At 32.1% G+C, this 19,310-nt stretch overlaps 1 protein-coding gene across 7 annotated transcripts; it reads left to right on the plus strand.

The window, feature by feature from the left end:
* The first annotated feature begins 7,898 nt into the window (after positions 1 to 7,898).
* Positions 7,899 to 17,501, plus strand: LOC120077923 (probable sugar phosphate/phosphate translocator At1g06470). Of its 7 annotated transcripts, none has more exons than XR_005481861.1 (14): positions 7,899 to 8,121; positions 9,201 to 9,706; positions 9,795 to 9,964; positions 10,552 to 10,637; positions 10,749 to 10,798; positions 12,609 to 12,676; positions 13,492 to 13,592; positions 13,767 to 13,779; positions 14,155 to 14,339; positions 14,557 to 14,643; positions 15,524 to 15,618; positions 15,973 to 16,127; positions 16,346 to 16,476; positions 17,064 to 17,494. XR_005481861.1 is itself a non-coding variant. In XM_039032031.1 (14 exons), the coding sequence occupies exons 3-13, from the start codon at positions 9,453 to 9,455 to the stop codon at positions 16,088 to 16,090; spliced, it is 1,227 nt and encodes a 408-aa protein (XP_038887959.1). In that variant the 5' UTR covers positions 7,899 to 8,134; positions 9,201 to 9,301; positions 9,391 to 9,452; the 3' UTR covers positions 16,091 to 16,127; positions 17,064 to 17,494. The 7 variants fall into 7 exon arrangements, 5 of the variants coding, with proteins under 5 accessions (XP_038887959.1, XP_038887958.1, XP_038887960.1 ...); XR_005481862.1 differs by having other exon boundaries at positions 16,410 to 16,476; XM_039032031.1 differs by lacking the exon at positions 16,346 to 16,476 and having other exon boundaries at positions 7,899 to 8,134; positions 9,201 to 9,301; positions 9,391 to 9,706.
* The last annotated feature ends 1,809 nt before the right edge of the window (positions 17,502 to 19,310 follow it).

Here is a 19,310-nt window from a genome sequence, read left to right on the forward strand (position 1 = left end):
AAAAAACGAGCATCTGCGCATACAGTGACATCTATTGACAGGGAAAGTCAAACTTTTGAAGTACAAACTGGCATAAGTATGATTTCTCCCTATAAAGGATAACACACAAAAGTTTTAAGCTTGAAAGAAGGAATATGTTATTGTAATAAGTGGTAGTCATTCAAGATTTCATGCTCTCATGTAATTGCAGTTTATAATTACATGTGTTTGACATACATACCACTTATTGATGAATGCTATAAATTGTCCAATTTCAAGCAATGTTATGAAGGTCGCTTCCATCCAATAGAACACCCAGATTATTGGCCAAAATTATCATTTACAGAAGTAGCCAAAAAAGTTCGATGTACAATTTGCAAGAGAGAAGGACACAAGAGACGTACTTGTCCACAATGTACATTAGGTGCTTCGCCTTTGGGTCATTAGGTATATCTTTTATGTACTTATATTTTTTATGTAATTGTATATTTTATGTACTTGTATTTTTCATGTAATTGTATCTTTTATGTATTTATATTTTTTTATGTAATTTTATATTTTATGTACATGTATTTTTCATGTAATTGTATCTTTTATGTACTTATATTTTTTTATGTATTGTTTTATTTTATGTAATTGTACTTTTTATGTAATGAATTTATTTTTCATGTAATTGTATCTTTTTATGTACTTTTATGTATCTTTTATGTGATGAATTTTATTATGTAATGTAATTTGAACTTCTTAGATAATGGAGTCTGGTCCTTTTAATCCTGTACAATTATATCAACAAAATACGCATTATTCACAATCGATATGGGATAGTTCTTCGACAGTAGTTTTGAGTTGTCAGAGAAGGGAGGCATTTGCACAATATACTATCCCATTTGATCACTGCATTATTCCCTACGTTGAACAGGTAGGTTTTCTTGGGGTTGCACAAATCGGATTTATCTAGCTTGATTGGCACCTTATTACTGCTCTAGTTGAGCGTTAGAGACCAGAAACCCACACATTTCACCTGCCTTATGGGGAATGTGCAATCACACTGCAAGATGTTGCCATACAGTTTGGGTTACGAGTGGACGGGCAACTATTGACAGGTTCACTACAATATGATTGGAAGAATTTTTGTGAAGAGCTCTTAGGCATTCTACCAGATGATTTGAAAGGCTCAAGATTGAGTATCCCCTGGTTGGCGTCCCAGTTTCCAGAATTACCTCCCGCTGCTGACGATATCAACGTACGTAGGTATGCACGAGCATACATTATGCAGCTTATTGGAGGATTTTTGTTCGCTGACAAGTCAAATACTTTAGTGCATCTCATGTTCCTTCCGCTACTGTCTGATTTCGAGCATGCGGTACGTACTCGTGGGGTGGTGCATGCCTTGCATAGTTGTATAGAGAACTTTATCGAGCTTCTAATGCACAAGCATTGGAACTGTCTCTTATACACATCTAGATGTGTATAAGAGAGAACTTTGTCGGGCTACCAATGCACAAGCGTTGGAAATAGCGGGGCCACTGATACTACTACAGGTATGGGCTTATGATAGATTTCCAATTATAGCACCACAAGTCCAGTTATAGGTCCCAGATCATCGTCCTCTTAATGTCAGGTATTTTTTTCATTTATATATTATATTCTTCATCATTTTATGTAAGAATGTAAATTAATCGTATTTTTTATAATTTTAGATGGAGTGGTGTATTAGCTGCCTCTGAACAGTCAGCAAATGTATTGCTCGTGTACCAAAAAATATTTGACAGACTGATGCACAATCAGGTAACAAATGTATATATAAATGAATATTTAAAACATTTTGGATGTATACTTATCTTTCTTCTTCTTCTTCTTCTTCTTTTTTTGTCAGATTATTTGGACGTCATACACACAAAAAATTTGGTCATCCTTACCTGATTACTGTCGTGATGGTGAAGACATCTGGTTGACCGCTAGTCCTCTTATATGCTTCCATATAGTAGAGTGACATCATCCAGATCGTTTGTTGAGATAGTTCGGTCTGCGACAAACGATACCTTCGTTGTCCTATACACTCCCAACACTACACCAGATTGATTTGAGAGGTAAGCACGACCAAGACTGACATCGAATCTACGCGAAATATATATCCTACTGGCATGGACGACATGATCATTGTGCACGGGGAGAATTAATAAATGGGTCAGCTATATCAGATGACTACTTTTCCTAGTACGATTCAATCACGAGGCGATTTATCACACCTAACGACGCTTACTATTATTGCATGATAAGAGATTTAAAATAAGATATTTTTCATATATATGATATGAATATTGTTTAATATTTATTTTTTTCATTGTATAGAATAATTTTATCGGAGTTGTACAACAATATTCAGTGCAACACAACTTACCAGAGTTAGGTTCAATGTGTCAGCAAAAATTGGTCAACATAGAAGATATTATTTAACAAACAAGATGACTCAATGTTACTGACATCAATTGAAGACGTATTCGTCGCAGACGACAATGACAGCAAGGTGAACCTAATTTAGAGGGACACAAAGACCACCCCCATGAGGGGTAAGGGCTAGGGGGTCGTTTTTAAATTTCATGTAAACTTTTATTTTCAAATTAAAGAACTAATTGTAAATATTCTTTAATATCATGACATTTTTTTTAATATAAGTGCAAAATAATTATGTTTTCATTGTAGATTAAATATATTATTAAGTTTAATAATGAAGGAATTTGTGGACCCGTTCCTAAAGTCTTTATATTGTTGTACATCTACAATTAAAAAAATAACAATTAGTCAATCTATTTTTTTTTAAAAAAAAAAAAGAAAAACAAATTGTGGACCCGGTCCAAGAGTTTCCATGCGACCGGTCAACCAAGTCAGCCAACGTGGTGCTGACTGGATTAAACGTTAATCGTGTACCCTGTACACGATTTTGCCACATAGCAATTGTGTATTCCGTACACGATTTCACTACCCTATTTTTGTCAATAGTTTCAATACCCACCTATTTTTAAAAATACTTTCTCATATACCCATTTTTATCAATAGTTTGAAAAAATATTATATTTTTTAACTTCATCCGTATATCATTCGATCCAAAACTACTCATAATCATATAAAATATAATTTTTTTTGACTCTTCACATTAAACAACACATAAATCAATGAAAAAAATGGGGAAAAAGGGGTCAAATGTTAAATTTTAAAAAAGATGTGTTTTCAAAAGAAAATGGGTAACGTCTTTTCCAACACGCAACCCAACACAAAATTTAAATGGTTGTCTTTTCTAAAGATGCAATCTGCAATCTATTAGTGACAGTCACAGAAAAAAATTACATTAATTTCGCAAATCATTTTCAAAGTACCCAAACTTTTGCTAATATTTTTGGAAGTACCCCATTTCAGCGTTTGATCCCCATTTCCTCCCACCCCTGCTTCTCCATCTTCTCAAATAGATGTCTCTCTCTCTTCCCCTTCCTTTTTATTTATTCTCCTCCAACACTTGTCCCACTTTGTACGGTTGTCGTATGATTCTCACCATTGTGCCAATCCTTCCCCTATTATAAAAAAATATCATTAAAATTAAATTAGATTTCTTTTATACGTTGATCCATAAATTGTTTAGAGTCAAATGTGTTTATAAATTATAAAAACTCTAGGTTGTCTGATAAAAATTAATATCTAATTTTGATTATCAATTTGTGCTAGATACTTTTAACGCTGTGATATAAGTAGATTACAAAAACCTACTAAGCTAACCATCTAATCTAAGCATTTAGGGAGGTGTTCTTGAAGACATTTCGTGTTCCAAACTACATCCATACTAATGATAGAGTACGACATATGAGCTCAAACCCTTATGTCTAATATAATAGAGGTCAAATTGCTACAAAATTTGAAAATACATAGATTGAATTATTTTAGTGATTAATAAAAAAAAAAAAGCCAAAAAACTATGGGGTCATGGGTTTAATTCATTGTGACCACCTACCTAGAATTTAATATCCCACGGGTTTTCTGGACACCCAAATGTTGTAGGGTCAGTTGGATTGTCCTGTGAGATTAATCGATGTGCGCATAAGTTGGTCTGAACACTCACAAATATCGAAAAAATTAAGTGACTAATTTAGTGCGTTTATTAAACTTTCTATGACCAACAAAAAAAATCCAACCAAGCAAAATACTTTCAATGCTTTTTTTAATTTTTTTTTTAGTATTGATGGGAGTTGGAAAATTCAAAGTACATACCTTTGATTATTAAGACATCCATATGCCAAATGAGCAGTTTGCAAGTTTAAATTCATGGAATAGATGTGGTTTATATTGCTACATGTGATGGTGATAATAATTTATAATTTAGACTCCATTTGAGATTGTTGTAGCTTTTAAAATAATTACTGGCAACTGTGCTTTCAGAAAAATAAGTTGTGAATAGAAATTGTACTTCTAAAAAAATAAGTTGTGAAAAGAAATAAAATAGTGTTTGATAAATTTTAATTTTAAATTGGAACAAACTAGTTTCAATATTAAATAAATTAATATTAAATTAGTGTAATTTAGTTACATGAGCCAAAATAACTTATAATTTCAATCATTATCATATTGATATAATTTAAATTCATTAGGACATATTTTTTTTAAAAAATTTATATGGTTTAAATTTCAATTAATTTTTTAATCTAGATTATTCAATAAAAGTTTAAGAAAAATAGTTGTTATAAAAAATTGAAGAAATTATAATTGAAAAATAGATGTGACAAAATATATTAATATATAATGATATTATTATAATATATTTATTTAAATGGTTAAGAATAAACAAATTTCTAGGGAAGCTAAATCTAAAAGTTGATATTTGTAAGCTTTTATACATCAATTAAAAATTAAAAAGTTATTTAATAAATAAGCTGTTTTATCAAATAGAACAGGCGATTAAGATTTTCCCTTATTCACCTTTTACGATTGTAAATGTAATGTTAGACGGAGCCCTTCCTACCCCATTTGTTATTAAAAAACGATTATATGTAATTATCTCCTTATTAAAAAAAATCTTTGGTCCCGTTTGATAACCATTTCATTTTTAGTTTAGTTTTTTTCTTTTTGAAAAGCTTGTAAAGAATATTTTCACCTTCAAACTCCTTCATTTGTTATCTATTTTTTACCAATTATTTGAAAAATGAGCTCAAATTTTGAAAACTAAAAAAAGTAGCTTTTAAAAACTTGTTTTTATTTTTTCAATTTGACTATGAATTCAACAATTATATTTTAAAAAGATGCAAATCATTGTAAAAAAGGAATAAAATAAGCTAAATTTTTAAAAACCAAAAACAAAATTTTAAGGCCCCAAGTAACCATTTGGTTTTAGGTTTTAGGTTTTGAAAATTAAGTTTATGTCATCCACATTTCTTACAATGGTTTGCATTTTTTTAAGTACAATGGATGAATTCTTAGCCAAATTTAAAAAATGAAAACAATTGTTTGAGAGTTATTTTTTTTTAGTTCTCAAAATTTGACTTGGTTTTTTAAATCATTAATAGAAAGTAGATGATAAAGGAAGAAATTTGGAAGTGAAAGTAGTGTCTATAGACTTAGTTTTTAAAAAATAAATGATTATCAAGGATATTTTTATTCAAATTTGTCATTGGCGTCAAATAGCATTTAATATATATATATATATTATTTTAAAAAAGAGAGAGATATTGGGTTATTGTTGCTTTAAGAGAGGAAAAAAAAAGAGTCGTTTTGCTTGAGACATACTCAAAAGACTATCTCGCACTTGTTATAAATAGAAAATCAAAATTCTAAACTCTAGATAGAAGCAACATCAACATCACTTTCATACGTTGGTGCAATAACTATCATCTTAATTACAATTTTTAATTAAAAATAAGACTTTATTACAATATTTTTTTTTAAAATCTTTTTAATTACATTTGATTACAAGATGATAGTTTATTTAAACGTCAAATTGAGCATAACTTAACTTATATAAATGGTGCATTCTTTATCAAAAGATGTTCAAATCCATCTACCTTCATATTGAATAAAAAAAAAAAAAAAGACAGAGAGATAATTATACATATTATTTGAGTTTAGATAAAAATATCTACTCATATTCATATATTGTGATAGTTTCCAATCAAACATCTTGATTAACTATCATGATTATAGTTAATAGTTCCTAAAATCCATAATATGTGTTCATTCATCCAACTTTAACCTTGTGAAAGAAGTATGGAAGAATATTTGGAAACTTAAAGTGCCTTATAAAATAATGCATTTCACGTGGAGAGCTTTGAAGAATATCTTTCCTACAAAGTTAAATCTTTTGAAGAAAATAATAGAGATTCTTCTTTGGTGTCCTTTATGTTCTCGTGGTTTTGAAAGTAGTGATCATATTTTATTTACTTGCTCTCAGGCTAGATCCATCTGGAAAAAATAATCTTCTTCTTGTAATCTTTTTTATTATGATTTCAACGACAACTTTATAGACAGATGGTTTGAAATCAGTTCAAGATGTAAACAGGATGAATTGGACTTGTTTGCCATTGGTTATTGGACTATTTGGTCTGATCGAAACATTTTTACTCATGGTGTGAAGCTGGCTCCATGTGAAGATGTAAATGAATTCTCCAATATCAAGTTGACTATCTTTCTGCTCATATTAGGATGATCTCCAATTCTTGCAACATCTTAAAATCGTTGTTCAAATCATATACTTTATGGACTCTTCCTTATCAAGGTTGGTTTAAAGTCAATGTTAATGCATCATGGAAATCCTCTCAAAATCTGACTGGTTTTAGCATTTTAGTTCGTGATTCATCTGGAGTGCTAATAGCAATGGTTACTGCCAGTTTGAATATACTATTTCTAGAGGTTTTAGCTGAAATTAGAGCTATTCTTGAAGACATAAGAGTTGCTAAAAGGTTCATTACCTCTCATAATCTTTGTGGTGGAATCTGATTGTAAAAGCGCCATTGATTTAATCTTGAAGAAAAAAGAAGCGTGAGGTGAGGAAGCCTGCTGGTTGGAGGAAATTTGGTTGCTTTCTAAATCATCTATTGATATTTCTTTTATCCATATAAGCAGAGGTTGTAATATTATTGCAGATGAAATTGCTAAAGGTGCTAGAAATAGTGTTTTGTTTGTTGTTTTTTTCCTCATATTCGATGTTTAGATTTTCCTTCTTCAATTATTTTATTTGGTTGAGAATGATTTGTACTCATTAATTGCGCATAAGGCTTGATAAAATTTCAGTTTTTTTTTTTTTTTACCATGACACTTAATTATTTTCATAAGAATAAAGGTACAAATATTTATCTCAACATTTATTATAAAATAATACTATATTGGAGAGTTGTAGATTTCTAACCAAAATAAAAATTGTATCTAGTACTACACAATTCTCCAATCAGTTGTATCATAGGTACAATAATTGATCTCACGAATAAGTTTTTTTTTAATACAACAATTACGAGGACGTGAGATTGATCTTTTAACTAAGGTGACACAGATTACTTTGATTTGGTCTAAGTTTACTTGGACATGTCATAATCAAAATTTTTCGTGATTTTCTATAAATCCCATGGTTCATTGTATATGCGTTAGGAAATTAAATATAGTGATAACTTGGGCTTACCTAAAAGAAATACACAGACTTGCCATTCCTTAATTTGTCTAATTATAGACCCTATTAATTATATCTTCGAACCGAAGCGATGGCCAGCAGCATGGGACCCGCCCGGGCGAACCCTCACGGTCGGGTTCATGGTTGTCCTAAATCTTGGCCACTGGGCCTGCACCCGACTCGACCACATACCGAACCACCCCCGGCCCCACCCGTACAGGCGCGCACTTCAATTATAATAAAGAAAATAAAGTAAAGCAGGTAGATTTTATATTATCAATTTATCTTACCTTTTAGAAATGGCCATTGACATCGTTCACCATTCACCAGCCACATTTAACATTGAAAACAGACGTTCTGATTTGAGATTTCAACACCTGCAATCGCCATTTTCAAGACCTTTAGATCAGATCTCTCCTCATTCATCTCCTTCTTCCTGGTTCTTCTTGCATTCTTTCTGCATATTCCTGCTCATTTCTTCAATTCTTTCCTCAGATTCTTCTCAGGTCAGTTGTTTCGGTATGTCGAATATTGGAGAATCTCGTCGTACTTTGAAATGATTTTACGTTTGTGTTTGTTTATCACGATGATGCTTGTTCTGTTTAGCTGATTTTGAATTATTTCATTGTTTACTAACGCATTATTGTTACTCGGATTGAGGTCGAGTTCATCCTTATCGATGCTTCATCTTGTTGATTATTGTTTGTTCCTTTAATTAGTTGCGTGTCTTTTTGATCAATTTGAAGTAGCGAGTCTCCGCGATAGTTTTCTAGAACTATGCTATCTTGTTTCCCTTCATGTGTGCACATGTTGCTGTTACGGACGCGCAATCTTCACGCGCCTCATTCATAATAGCTCTTAAACGACGTCACGACGTCACTTGTTGTGAGTCGTGATAGCCGCTGTTGCCAAAGCTTGATTTTTAAGTGACTGACTACATTAGTTTAGTTTATGCTGCTTCTCTAATGAATTATTGGAGGCGGGAAGAAAGTTATAAAGAATCATAGGATCTGTGCCGAATTGAACGAAGTTATCTCGCCCATGACTTATTAGTGTTTGCTGGCTATTACACTTAATAATTTGTAGCCGAAAAGTTCATAAATCATGAATTTCCAATTTTTTATGATCATGAAGCTCCACGGAAGTTGGGTTCTCTGTGTATATGTATTTAAAATTTTGTTTGGGTTAAGAAACAGTTGTATTGAATGATAACAAGTTTATAGTAGAGAGATGACAAGGCATCGCAAGGAGATCAAAGAGAGGTTCTTTAATTTTAGCTGAAAGAGGGCCTGTCTTGGCATTATCATTATGAAATGAAGTCTGCACGCCTGTATGACTGTCCAATTTATATGTTCCGTACTCTGTATAAGGATCCAAGTTTTGTCCCGACTCAGTTTATCTTTATTTTTAATTCAATTAGTAATTGAATTTTACACGAAGTTTACAACTTGCTATAATCTGTCACAATGCATAAAATTCCTGCTTTCTGTTTACTCATTTGCATCTGTCAGTGATTGTGTTGGAGAACATAGATGATTTTATGTTAGTAGAGCAAAGGAGATGACTGGGAATTCTTTGGGTACAGAAAAGCTTAAACACGCGAGGGTTGAATCTATTGAGACTGGAAGTCAAGAAGTGGTGGTTGTCATAGAGAGCCATTTTTTTCCAAGATGGTGTGACATAGTGGTACTGTCCCAGTTGATAATCCTTTAATATATGCAAATTCAAGTGCTCAATACACTGGTTTCAAATTGTCTTCACTTGAACTGGGTCAGATAGTATAAACTGGCATTTTGAGGAGGAGATAAACTGATATATAAAGTGACAGCGGACAAGTATGCAGTCTAATGGTGGGGAGACTGAGGCCCATTTCCCTATTCATGTCGACGGAATTGGAAGTGAGAAATATGAACCTTTAAGTATTGAGAACAAACTTGGGAGGCATTTTAATGGCGATGACCGTGAACCCTTTCACAGTGATCATTATAATTCACTGCAGCTAGATACAAAGAATCCTCTATCCGCTGCCAATGTGCTAAAGACATTATTCTTTGTTCTTGTCTGGTATACTTTCAGCCTTCTTTTGACCTTGTAAGTTCTCTATTCACATAATCAACAATTAAGGTTATACTGTTTATTTAGAATGCTTAATTAACGGAATCTCTCCTGGTTTGAGCAGATATAATAAATCTTTATTAGGAGATCATTTGGGTAGGTTCCCGGCTCCATTGCTCATGAATACTGTTCATTTTACCATGCAAGCTGTTCTATCCAATTTGATCACATGGATTTGGTCTAGTCGATTCCAACCTTGTGTTACTATGACATGGAGGGATTACTTCATTAAAGGTAATCTTGAAACTTACGACTTTGATTTATCTTTTTCATGATGCTGGTCTACATACTGCAGTTGACCTTTCCACCCTACCAAGCTAATGTATAATGTGATAACGTTGCTAACTGTGAAAATGCATCAAGGCATCTTCTTGTCTTGTTCAAGTAACAGTTGAAAAATTAACTGAATAAAATCTATTTTTTTTAATATATACTTCGCATTATGAAGTAAACAACGATGGATAAGTTCTCTATGATTTACTTAGAAGAATGTGACATTCTCTTTCTTTGGTAAATTGTTAATCCAGTTATATTTTAATTTCTTTGGACAAATCCTCCTGATCCTAAAAAGTTCAAAAACTATTGCGTGTATTTTTCTGCTGTTCATCATGCGGTAGTTGTTAAAAATCATGAATTTGTAAATAATTAAATTACTGTGGCTATGTTTTGTTATTTTTTTCTGAAATTTTGTGGATGGTGTTTATTTTAGTTTATTAGACATTTGTTTACATTTGTTTGAGCCCTTAGGATGTTTACTTTATATCGTGTGTAAATTAACTTTTCTATCAACTAATGCCACAGATGGACTTTGCCTTTCACAGTTGTCCCAACGGCTCTTGGAACAGCCTTGGATGTCAATCTAAGCAATGCATCCCTTGTGTCGATATCAGTCACATTTGCTACCATGGTTGGATACCTTTTCTTCATGCTTATTTGTTAGTCAACAAACTGTATATGCTGTAAACATATTCTACTTTATACTTCATAACACTAATTCTCTCTCTCTTTTTGATTTCAGTGTAAATCCGGTTCTCCTATATTTCTTCTCCTGTTTGCTTTTGCTTTCAGGTGAGTTGTACAACTAAATTGTTGTAATCTAGTTTCTTATGTGTGCCTTTATCTATATAATTACATCTAATTTCATCCAATTTTCTCGTACCTCATACGTTTTGGAAGCTTACAGTGCTTTGTGTTTTTCTAATACAGCATGACATTTGAGAATAATGTTAACGGAATATGATTTCAGCTTTACTTTTCTACCTTCCTGAAGATTCTTTAGCTGTGTGTATTGAATATAGAGTTATGCTGAATATTGATTATGAATTTTATTAATTATGTTGCTTTTCACTCTATATGTTTAAGATTCTTTTTTAAAATTTTATTTTTTAAATAGGAAATGAAGAAAACTATATTCAAGAAAAGGCCTCATGCTAAATATATGAGAAAAGAGATTTTGCTTGTGATTGATTTTTATTTTTATTATTTATTTATTTTTGAAAGGAAACAAATAGGCACTTTTCATCGGTGAAATGAAAAGAAACTAACATTCAAAAGTAAAAGAACTCCGTAAGGGGAAACAAGAAAGAAAACAAGTAATAAAATAAGTGTAGTACAAAATTAATTTAAGATGCTAACGTAAAAGCATTCCAATTAAGAGAAATATCCTGAATAGTATATCTTGCAAAGCATTTAGTGAGAGAGCACCATGAAGAGGCCTTCAGACGAGAAGAACCAAAATGATCAACCCCCAATGAAGACTTATTATGGAAAACTCTCTGAGTGTGCTTAAACCATAACTTTGATAATAAAGCCTTCATCGAATTAGCCCAGGAAAATTTTGATTTTCATGCTACGGTTGGACCCACCAATAAATCTAGGACATTCTCCTTAAATGAATTGGAGAAGACCCAGTGAATGTTGAAAATAGAAAAAAATTTCCACCAACATTGCCCTGAATACCGACCATCAAAGAAAAGTATCCTATATTTGGCTCCTAATCAAAGGATTTCAACATAATGCTTGGAGATGGCTTATTGATATTGAGTGTTAAAATTTAAAATATTCCATCTTCTCTTTTGCTTCCTCATGTAATTGGATTTCTTACTGAAGGTGGAATTTTGGGCTTTTCAAAGATAATGTTAATGTAGATTAATTGTATTGAAACAATTTCTTGGTATGTGCTAATGAGAAGATATTAGATTTATTATTATTTTTTTAAATAAAAAAGTTGTATATCTTTTAGATACCAGGGGAATGAACCCCAGTTTATTAATGGAAAGAAAAACTGCATAAACTTCCATTTGCCAGGATACTTATTCTTTGTTACTGGGCTGAAGTATTATTAATGTAGAAATTTTGCAATGAGCTGCAAATAACTTAAAACGAGTAATTGAAAGAGGAAAAACCTGTCAGGAATCGACAAGAGTAGTCAAAAAGAATTTTATAAACTTACTAAATCACTTATCTTTGTACTCCTTAAGAACCATTCATTCCCGTCTAAAACTATTTATTTTTACGTGTATTTTGTTTAAAGTTATTTGAGGATTTATGACTTTTGATTATCCTGCTAAGTTATTTATCCTAAAGTTTTTATAAACAACCAAGGACTATTGTAATGTGGTCAATAATGAACTTTCAATTTCAGTAATTTCCTATGTTGGGTTGGGTTACCATTCTTCCTTTTGCACCTATATTACATCTCCGTATTGATAGGCTTGTTTAAACCACACCATAGCATGATACTAGTTCTTGCAGATTTTGTTGTCTATGAACATTTCCTGTTACGTATATCATGAATTTTATTTTCTAGACATTGTATTTTCATATCATAATATTTGGTTCATTATTTACAAGTGTAGCATGAAATTTCTTGTTTCAGGTTGGAGGCTCCTAGTTTCAGACTTTCTGGCATCATCTTGATTATATCTGTTGGAATTTTATTAACAGGTATCGAGCATTTTTATTTTATTCCTAGCTGATAATTCATGAATTTTATAATTTAAAATGTGTAATTCTTGATTATATTCAAATGGAAATGACCTCCGAAGGTCAGATCCATTGAACTGAGTTGTCAGTTTTATAGGTTTCAAGTTTGAACTTGCACTCTTATTACCCATCACCCTTACACGGGAAGGACTGAGTCTATTTGTTTGTTTGTTTTATTTCTATATTGTGTGTATTCGAGCCACTTTGTGGTTATTTTGCACCGTAACTATTCTTCCAAGATAATTGGATAGAGATGCTATTTATAATTGGATCGAGTTGCTATTTATTGATCACCCATTCAAGGCTACTAAAGCTCATCTTGTGGAAGATTTGGGATGAAAGAAACAACATAATTTTTCATGAGAAAGAAAAAGTTGCTGGAGAGGTCCTCGAGTCAGCTATTTTCAATTTTATTTTATGTGTGTGTGTGTGTGAGATCGAAGTTGGAAATGATCCTTTTGTTTGTGTCCATAGCAACTTGAAGCATTTGTGTGTGCGCGCGTGTGACCACTACTAGCCAGCCATGGTGGTTAGGAATAGTTTTTTAGAACTCACGGTGGGTATACCAACTTTACTGTTTACCTATGTCACATACTCAAGAAAGATTGAAGTTGGAAGTGATCCTTTTGTTTGTGTCCATAGCAACTTGAAGCATTCATCACTTCTAAGTTCTTACATTTTTTGATATATTGATTCATTAATTCTAACATTTTGGCTAAAATTTTCGATTAAAAATATATTTATGCACATTTTCTTTTCTGGCCTTGTGTATGCAGTTGCAAAGGAGACAGAATTTGAATTCTGGGGTTTCATTTTTGTTATGCTTGCTTCTGTTATGTCTGGCTTCAGGTGGTCCATGACGCAAATTCTTCTTCAGGTATGAATTTTATTTTTCAAATTCCTTTTCCCGTGTATACTCGTGTTTTATGCTGTCAGAAATCCTTTTGTTTTTCAAGCAACTATTTGGTCCGTTTCTTGCTTTTTTATTTGTTGGCTTCAATCCTGACACTTTTTCCCGTATGATGCATTTTATGCCCTACTGGATATAAAGCGAGAAGCATATGGTAAGTGTCTTGGCTCTCGCATGCTGTTTAGTTTTCTATTATTGGATTTCTTTTGGTTCTGTATCCGTGGATTTTTCTGCAAGGCTTCAGGGACAAAATTATCAATTTGTTCTTGCAATCTTGAGTTTTATCCCAAAACTTTCAGCCTCCGTAGATGATATATTATTTTATTTCATCAAGTGAAATAGTCTACATGTCATCCTCAATGAGTTACTATTTGAGTCCATCCATTTTCTTTCTACAAGACCATTTTATATTGACGTTAAGTTCTTTTAGGCAACTCTTTGCCATTGTTTCATTCAGATTTCAAATTTTTTTCCATACCAAACTAGTGCTGGTAAGTGCTATCTACCAACGTGGTTCCGTTCATTTCAGGTCTGAAAAATCCTTTTACCCTTATGAGCTATGTGACACCAGTGATGGCTATTGTGACTTTGATGCTATCCCTTGGTTTAGATCCGTGGAGAGAATTTACGAGTAATGGATATTTCAATAGTATCTGGCATGTTACTCGGAGTTGCTTGCTGATGCTTTTTGGTGGAGCACTTGCCTTCTGTATGGTAGGAACCTATTTGAATTTTTCCTTCACTGTATAATAATCACAATTTTGCTGGACGAGGATTGATTTGTATCAACTCCACAGTAGGCGTAGTCTGTAGAGCATTTATTTGCTGGGAATTTTGTTATAAAGTGCTGTCTCCAATCCTGTCCTAACATTTTGGGGCTCAAGTATATTGTTTGCTTCTCTATTTGAAGAATTATGTTATGCTTTTGCAGGTATTAACAGAATATATCCTCGTCTCTGTAACTAGTGCTGTCACAGTTACGGTTGCTGGTGTTGTAAAGGAGGCTGTAACTATACTGGTATGAGAATTTCTGACCATATTTATTGTACTTTCTAATGAAGTTATACTGATGTAGGGCTGTCCTGCGATTTTGCTTCATTGTGGTCTAGTATCTCATCTCAAAGTATTTAATTTGTTACCACTTCTCTTGAAGCATTTCTTTTTGAGTTGTCATGACTTGCTACAGGTAGTTTTGAGCTTGTTCATCAAGAGCCTATTTGTGCGAGATAATGTGCTACATAACATACAATTTATCTAGCCATTTCACTTTTAATTTCAGATGTAAATTTGGTACCGCCTTTTAATAGGATATATTTGCTGAAAACGTGCATCTTTACTCACCAGAATCATTTAAATGTCTTTGTAGAGTAGGCTGGTCGTTCTTTTCTCTTTCTATTTCTCTGTCACAGCTCTAAGATTACTTGTTTCACTATTGTTATTATTATTAATTAATTTATTTTTATTATTATATATATTTTTTTAAAAAAAGATTGCTTGTTTCACTGCGATAGTGGTGATTTTAATTAAATTGACTCTAGGTTATGGTTTCACCAGCATCCCACTGCAAGGAAATGAACTCCTCGAGTCACTGTTCTTCCTTCTATATTAATGCAATGACATTCAAATTTTTTTAGAAGGGGTGACATTGAGGTGGGAAGACATCTTGTCTTCCATCTACCCCTCGGTTTTTTCTTATCCTTTAATCAAAGCATTTCTTATCCCCCTCCCCCCCACAACCCACACCACCAAAAAAAAAAAAAAAAGAAGGTTTTTAACATGTATGGTGTTGAGATATAAAATTTTGACATATACGAGCACTGTTTTATCCAACATTATTGAGGCTATTGGTCCCTGGTATCTTCGTCTTCTAATTTAATATTGCTTTATTGCATTTTCAGGTTGCAGTATTTTATTTCCACGATAAATTTACCTGGCTAAAAGGGTTTGGTCTCATCATAATTATGATTGGGGTCAGTTTGTTCAATTGGTACAAGTAAGTTGTCGTTTTAATAAACGGGACATCTCTTAAAATTTCCCTCATTCTAAGATTAAATATAGTGCTTAATTAACATGCCTGACAATATGTCAAATTTTGTTAATAATTAACCTTCAAATGTTATATGATTGTTCATTACTAGTATTTCAGAGGAAATATTGTTATAATTGAATCGTTCCAATATCATAAACCAAGCAATTGAAAAGGCAAACTTCACATTGAATTATAGACTCGGAGTATAGGTACATAAAATAACAATATCTTATAAATTGCATCTAAACAAGTAAAAATCTGGTTATGGGCGTTTCTTGTGTTAAGTCATCACATGTTTTATCTCCAATTGCTCGTCAGATACAAAAAGCTACAGATGAAATCTAGTGAAGATAAAGTGGTAAGCTCACAGTCAACAAATGTTGCTAGCAAATATGTAATTCTTGAGGAGACTGATGAGGAAGACGGCCAACGTTGATTGCCAAATTACATTGTCTGAATCCTAGTCAATTCCAGTAAGCTCTCTTAACTTGTTTTGCCAACCTGGTCCTGTCGTATGAGTTATTTGATTTATGTTTGGCTTCATCTGAAAACATATTTCTACTTAGTCTCGTAGTTGATTTGTCTTTGTTTACATAATATTTCATGCAAAGAGTACACGATTTTCAAATTTCTTTTCCGGCTCTTAATTCCCCAGGGATGTAAATTGATTTTACTGTATTCTTTTTGCAAGATAATCTCTAAGTTGATCCCATTTTAGGAGTGAATGGCAACATGTGCTGCCTTTTGTGTATCAGATAAAAAGTTTTCGCTGGGAGGAGCATTTATATATGAAATCTTTGCATTCTAAAATTTAGAAAATCGGTGAGAACTTTAGAGTCTTAATTCTCTCTCTCTCTGTATATATAAATTTGGCATACAACTCCTTGATAAGGACAACAAAACCTCTACTTATATCTACAGTGGTGTGATATTGTCGACTTTGGTTTTGAAACCACCCAAAAGACCTTATACGAGTGAAGATGATCGTCCTCACTTATATACTGTGATCTCTCCCTTTCCTAACCAATGTAGAACTTTGTTTACACTCCTAACACATCTAAGAAGTGGCTCCACCTCTATTTAGTATAGTATAAAACTTCTCCATTACTTGGTGAAGAGGTCTTTCATCAGATGCATTAATGACCTGATTTGATCACTAATTTCCTGTTCTATTAGAAACTTGTTCACCAATCCGATTCACTAAATACAATGAATGACATTATTGAATTACTGTTGTCATGGGATCTGCTTAAATTTGATGATGCCTGTAGGGAAATTACATGTTCAATTGTCATTCTAGTTTCTGATAATAAATTTGGTTACATAGACTTTATTATTATAATTTTCATCCAGGATATTGTTAATAGAATAGTTTCTTAGATCAATCTGGTTGGTTGTTGTTCCTACAGGGCCACGGTAATTTTGAACAGATTTAACCGGACGTTTTGTATTATTGCTATTGAAGTAATTTTTTGTACGGTCTCTAGTCGCCGATCACATTCAAATATCATGCCAGTATCCTTATGGCTCAACTCTTTGGATTTAACCTCGAAAAATTGTAATCAATTTTGTAGTGAACTCGGACAAATTTGTGTTGCTCCTATTGTTTTATGCGGTTTCAAAGGATTACTTACTGCCTTTTGAGTGGATCTTCTACTCAAGCTTTGTATTCTAGAGGTATCCATATTATTCTATTTTCTTCCATTCATGAATCTCAACCATGAAGACATCTCAAAACCTCTTATTGTTATGATTATTATTATTTTATTTTTATTGTTCTTTCACTGTGAGGATTTTCAATGTAGAGAGTTACAATTATTGAAACAAGATCATTATACAATTCTGTATTTGAGTTCTAAAGAGCTACAAGACAATGATTTGACATTTTTGCTACTGGTTTGAAAAAATGTTCTAAATTTTGTTCCTTCTAAAATAAATTACTTGAATAACTCTAGCAGTTAGCTTGGACATGAAGAAGGCTTTTTTACATGGAAGGAAGAAGGCTCAATGCTCCTTCAGTCTCTATGACATAGTTTGAAAAAAATATAGAAGTGCAATGTCAATTATCATATAATAAGGTTTCTTTTTTGGGCAGGAGAAAAACCATCTTTCAAGAAATTATTTTACGTTTTCGATTTAAAGATTTTCATTTGATTCTTAAAATTTAGACAGTAACACTTTTGTCCTTAAAATAGTAAAATTAGTTCGATTACCAAGTAGAGTGAATGGTAAGTTGACTAACAAAAAGATTGATGTGATATAATTGAGTTGGTTTTTTTTTCAAGTTTGTTACATCATCAAGTTTTTCAAGTTAGTCATCAAATTAACACAAGGACTATTTAGAACTATTTTCAAAATTTTGGAAACTACCATGTTTATTTTGAAATTTGAGAGACTAGATAGACATCAATCTTAAATTTGAGGACCAAAAATGTTTTTTTTAACTAGCTAAACTAGTAAAGTGACTTTTAAAATCTGTAAGTATTTTTCCCTTTTCCTTTCTTTTCTCTCTCATTTCGTTTCTTCTAACTATAGAAAGTCAGAACAAAATGGGTTTAAATTTAGCTTTTTTTTCTCCATCTTCTGATATTTTTTTTTTCTGATATTATTATAGCTTATGTACCTCATTCATTTAAATACTAAAGAATTCGTGAGTCTTTTTACCAATTTCCACTTTTAAAAAATTTATAAGTTTTTCTATTTAGAAAGAATTTGAGAAGATTTTTAGTCGCAGGTGAGATTTATAAGTTTTTTTTCAACTGCAAACTGAAGTTATTGCTCTATGAGATGCTCGAACTCGCACCATTATTAATTACACCCCAACAAATATTCAATTACTCAAAATGCCAAATATGAAATTTCACTAATTCTCAACTTATTATATTATCACGTTGTCAGAAATATTTTTAAATTATATTTATTATGAATTAAAATAAAAAAAATATTTTTGGAAAGGAAGCAATCATCTATATTATGATAATAGGTTGAAAAATGGCAAGATCCTCAGAACGACGAACAACAAACGGTCAAGGTACGACAATCAAGCAAAGAACAAAACCTGCAAAATAGAAACTCGTTATAGGTGCAGGATAAATGAGCATGCAGCAGAAGTTGATTTGATCAATTTTCACTCTAAGATGCTCAATTTAGAGGATTAAACATGCAATTAAAAAAGGAAAAACAAAGTTTCAAGAACACTTACCCTTGAAGCTCCAAATTCCCCTTCAATTCTAGATAAATTTCAGCACCACTTGGTTATAGACCAACACAAGAGTCTTCTCTACTATTCTCTAGGCTTAGATTGGATGGTGGGATCCAAATTTGTGGTGAATTTGAGAAGGAATGAAGGTTGGAAAGAAGATGAACAATGGAATGAATTTTGCAAAATTAGCCTTCTATTTCACAAAATTCTTAACCATTTTTATGCCAAAATCATCTCTATTTATTAAAGAATAACATGCAATCTAATTGCATCAAAATTTGACGACACAAAATGGTTAATTTATTGGTTAATTGTGAAGAAGACAACCAAACTCCTAGCTTAGTTAGTGGGAAAATCCAATCTTCAAAAATTAATTTTAAAATCAAAATTTCAATGAATTTCCAAAAATTGAATTAAAATTGATTTTTAATTTAAAAAAACAATTAATTAAATA

The sequence above is a fragment of the Benincasa hispida genome, chromosome 5 (genome assembly GCF_009727055.1).
Source record: "Benincasa hispida cultivar B227 chromosome 5, ASM972705v1, whole genome shotgun sequence".
Classification (NCBI taxonomy): domain Eukaryota; kingdom Viridiplantae; phylum Streptophyta; class Magnoliopsida; order Cucurbitales; family Cucurbitaceae; genus Benincasa; species Benincasa hispida.

Bases quoted from the DNA above. Each gene is read 5' to 3' on its own strand.
- LOC120077923 (XM_039032032.1), top strand. From the start codon at position 9,453: ATGCAGTCTAATGGTGGGGAGACTGAGGCCCATTTCCCTATTCATGTC. The intron at 9,707-9,794 runs GTAAGTTCTCTA...TGGTTTGAGCAG, and splicing joins TTCAGCCTTCTTTTGACCTT to ATATAATAAATCTTTATTAG. The intron at 14,644-15,523 runs GTATGAGAATTT...TTGCATTTTCAG, and splicing joins AGGAGGCTGTAACTATACTG to GTTGCAGTATTTTATTTCCA.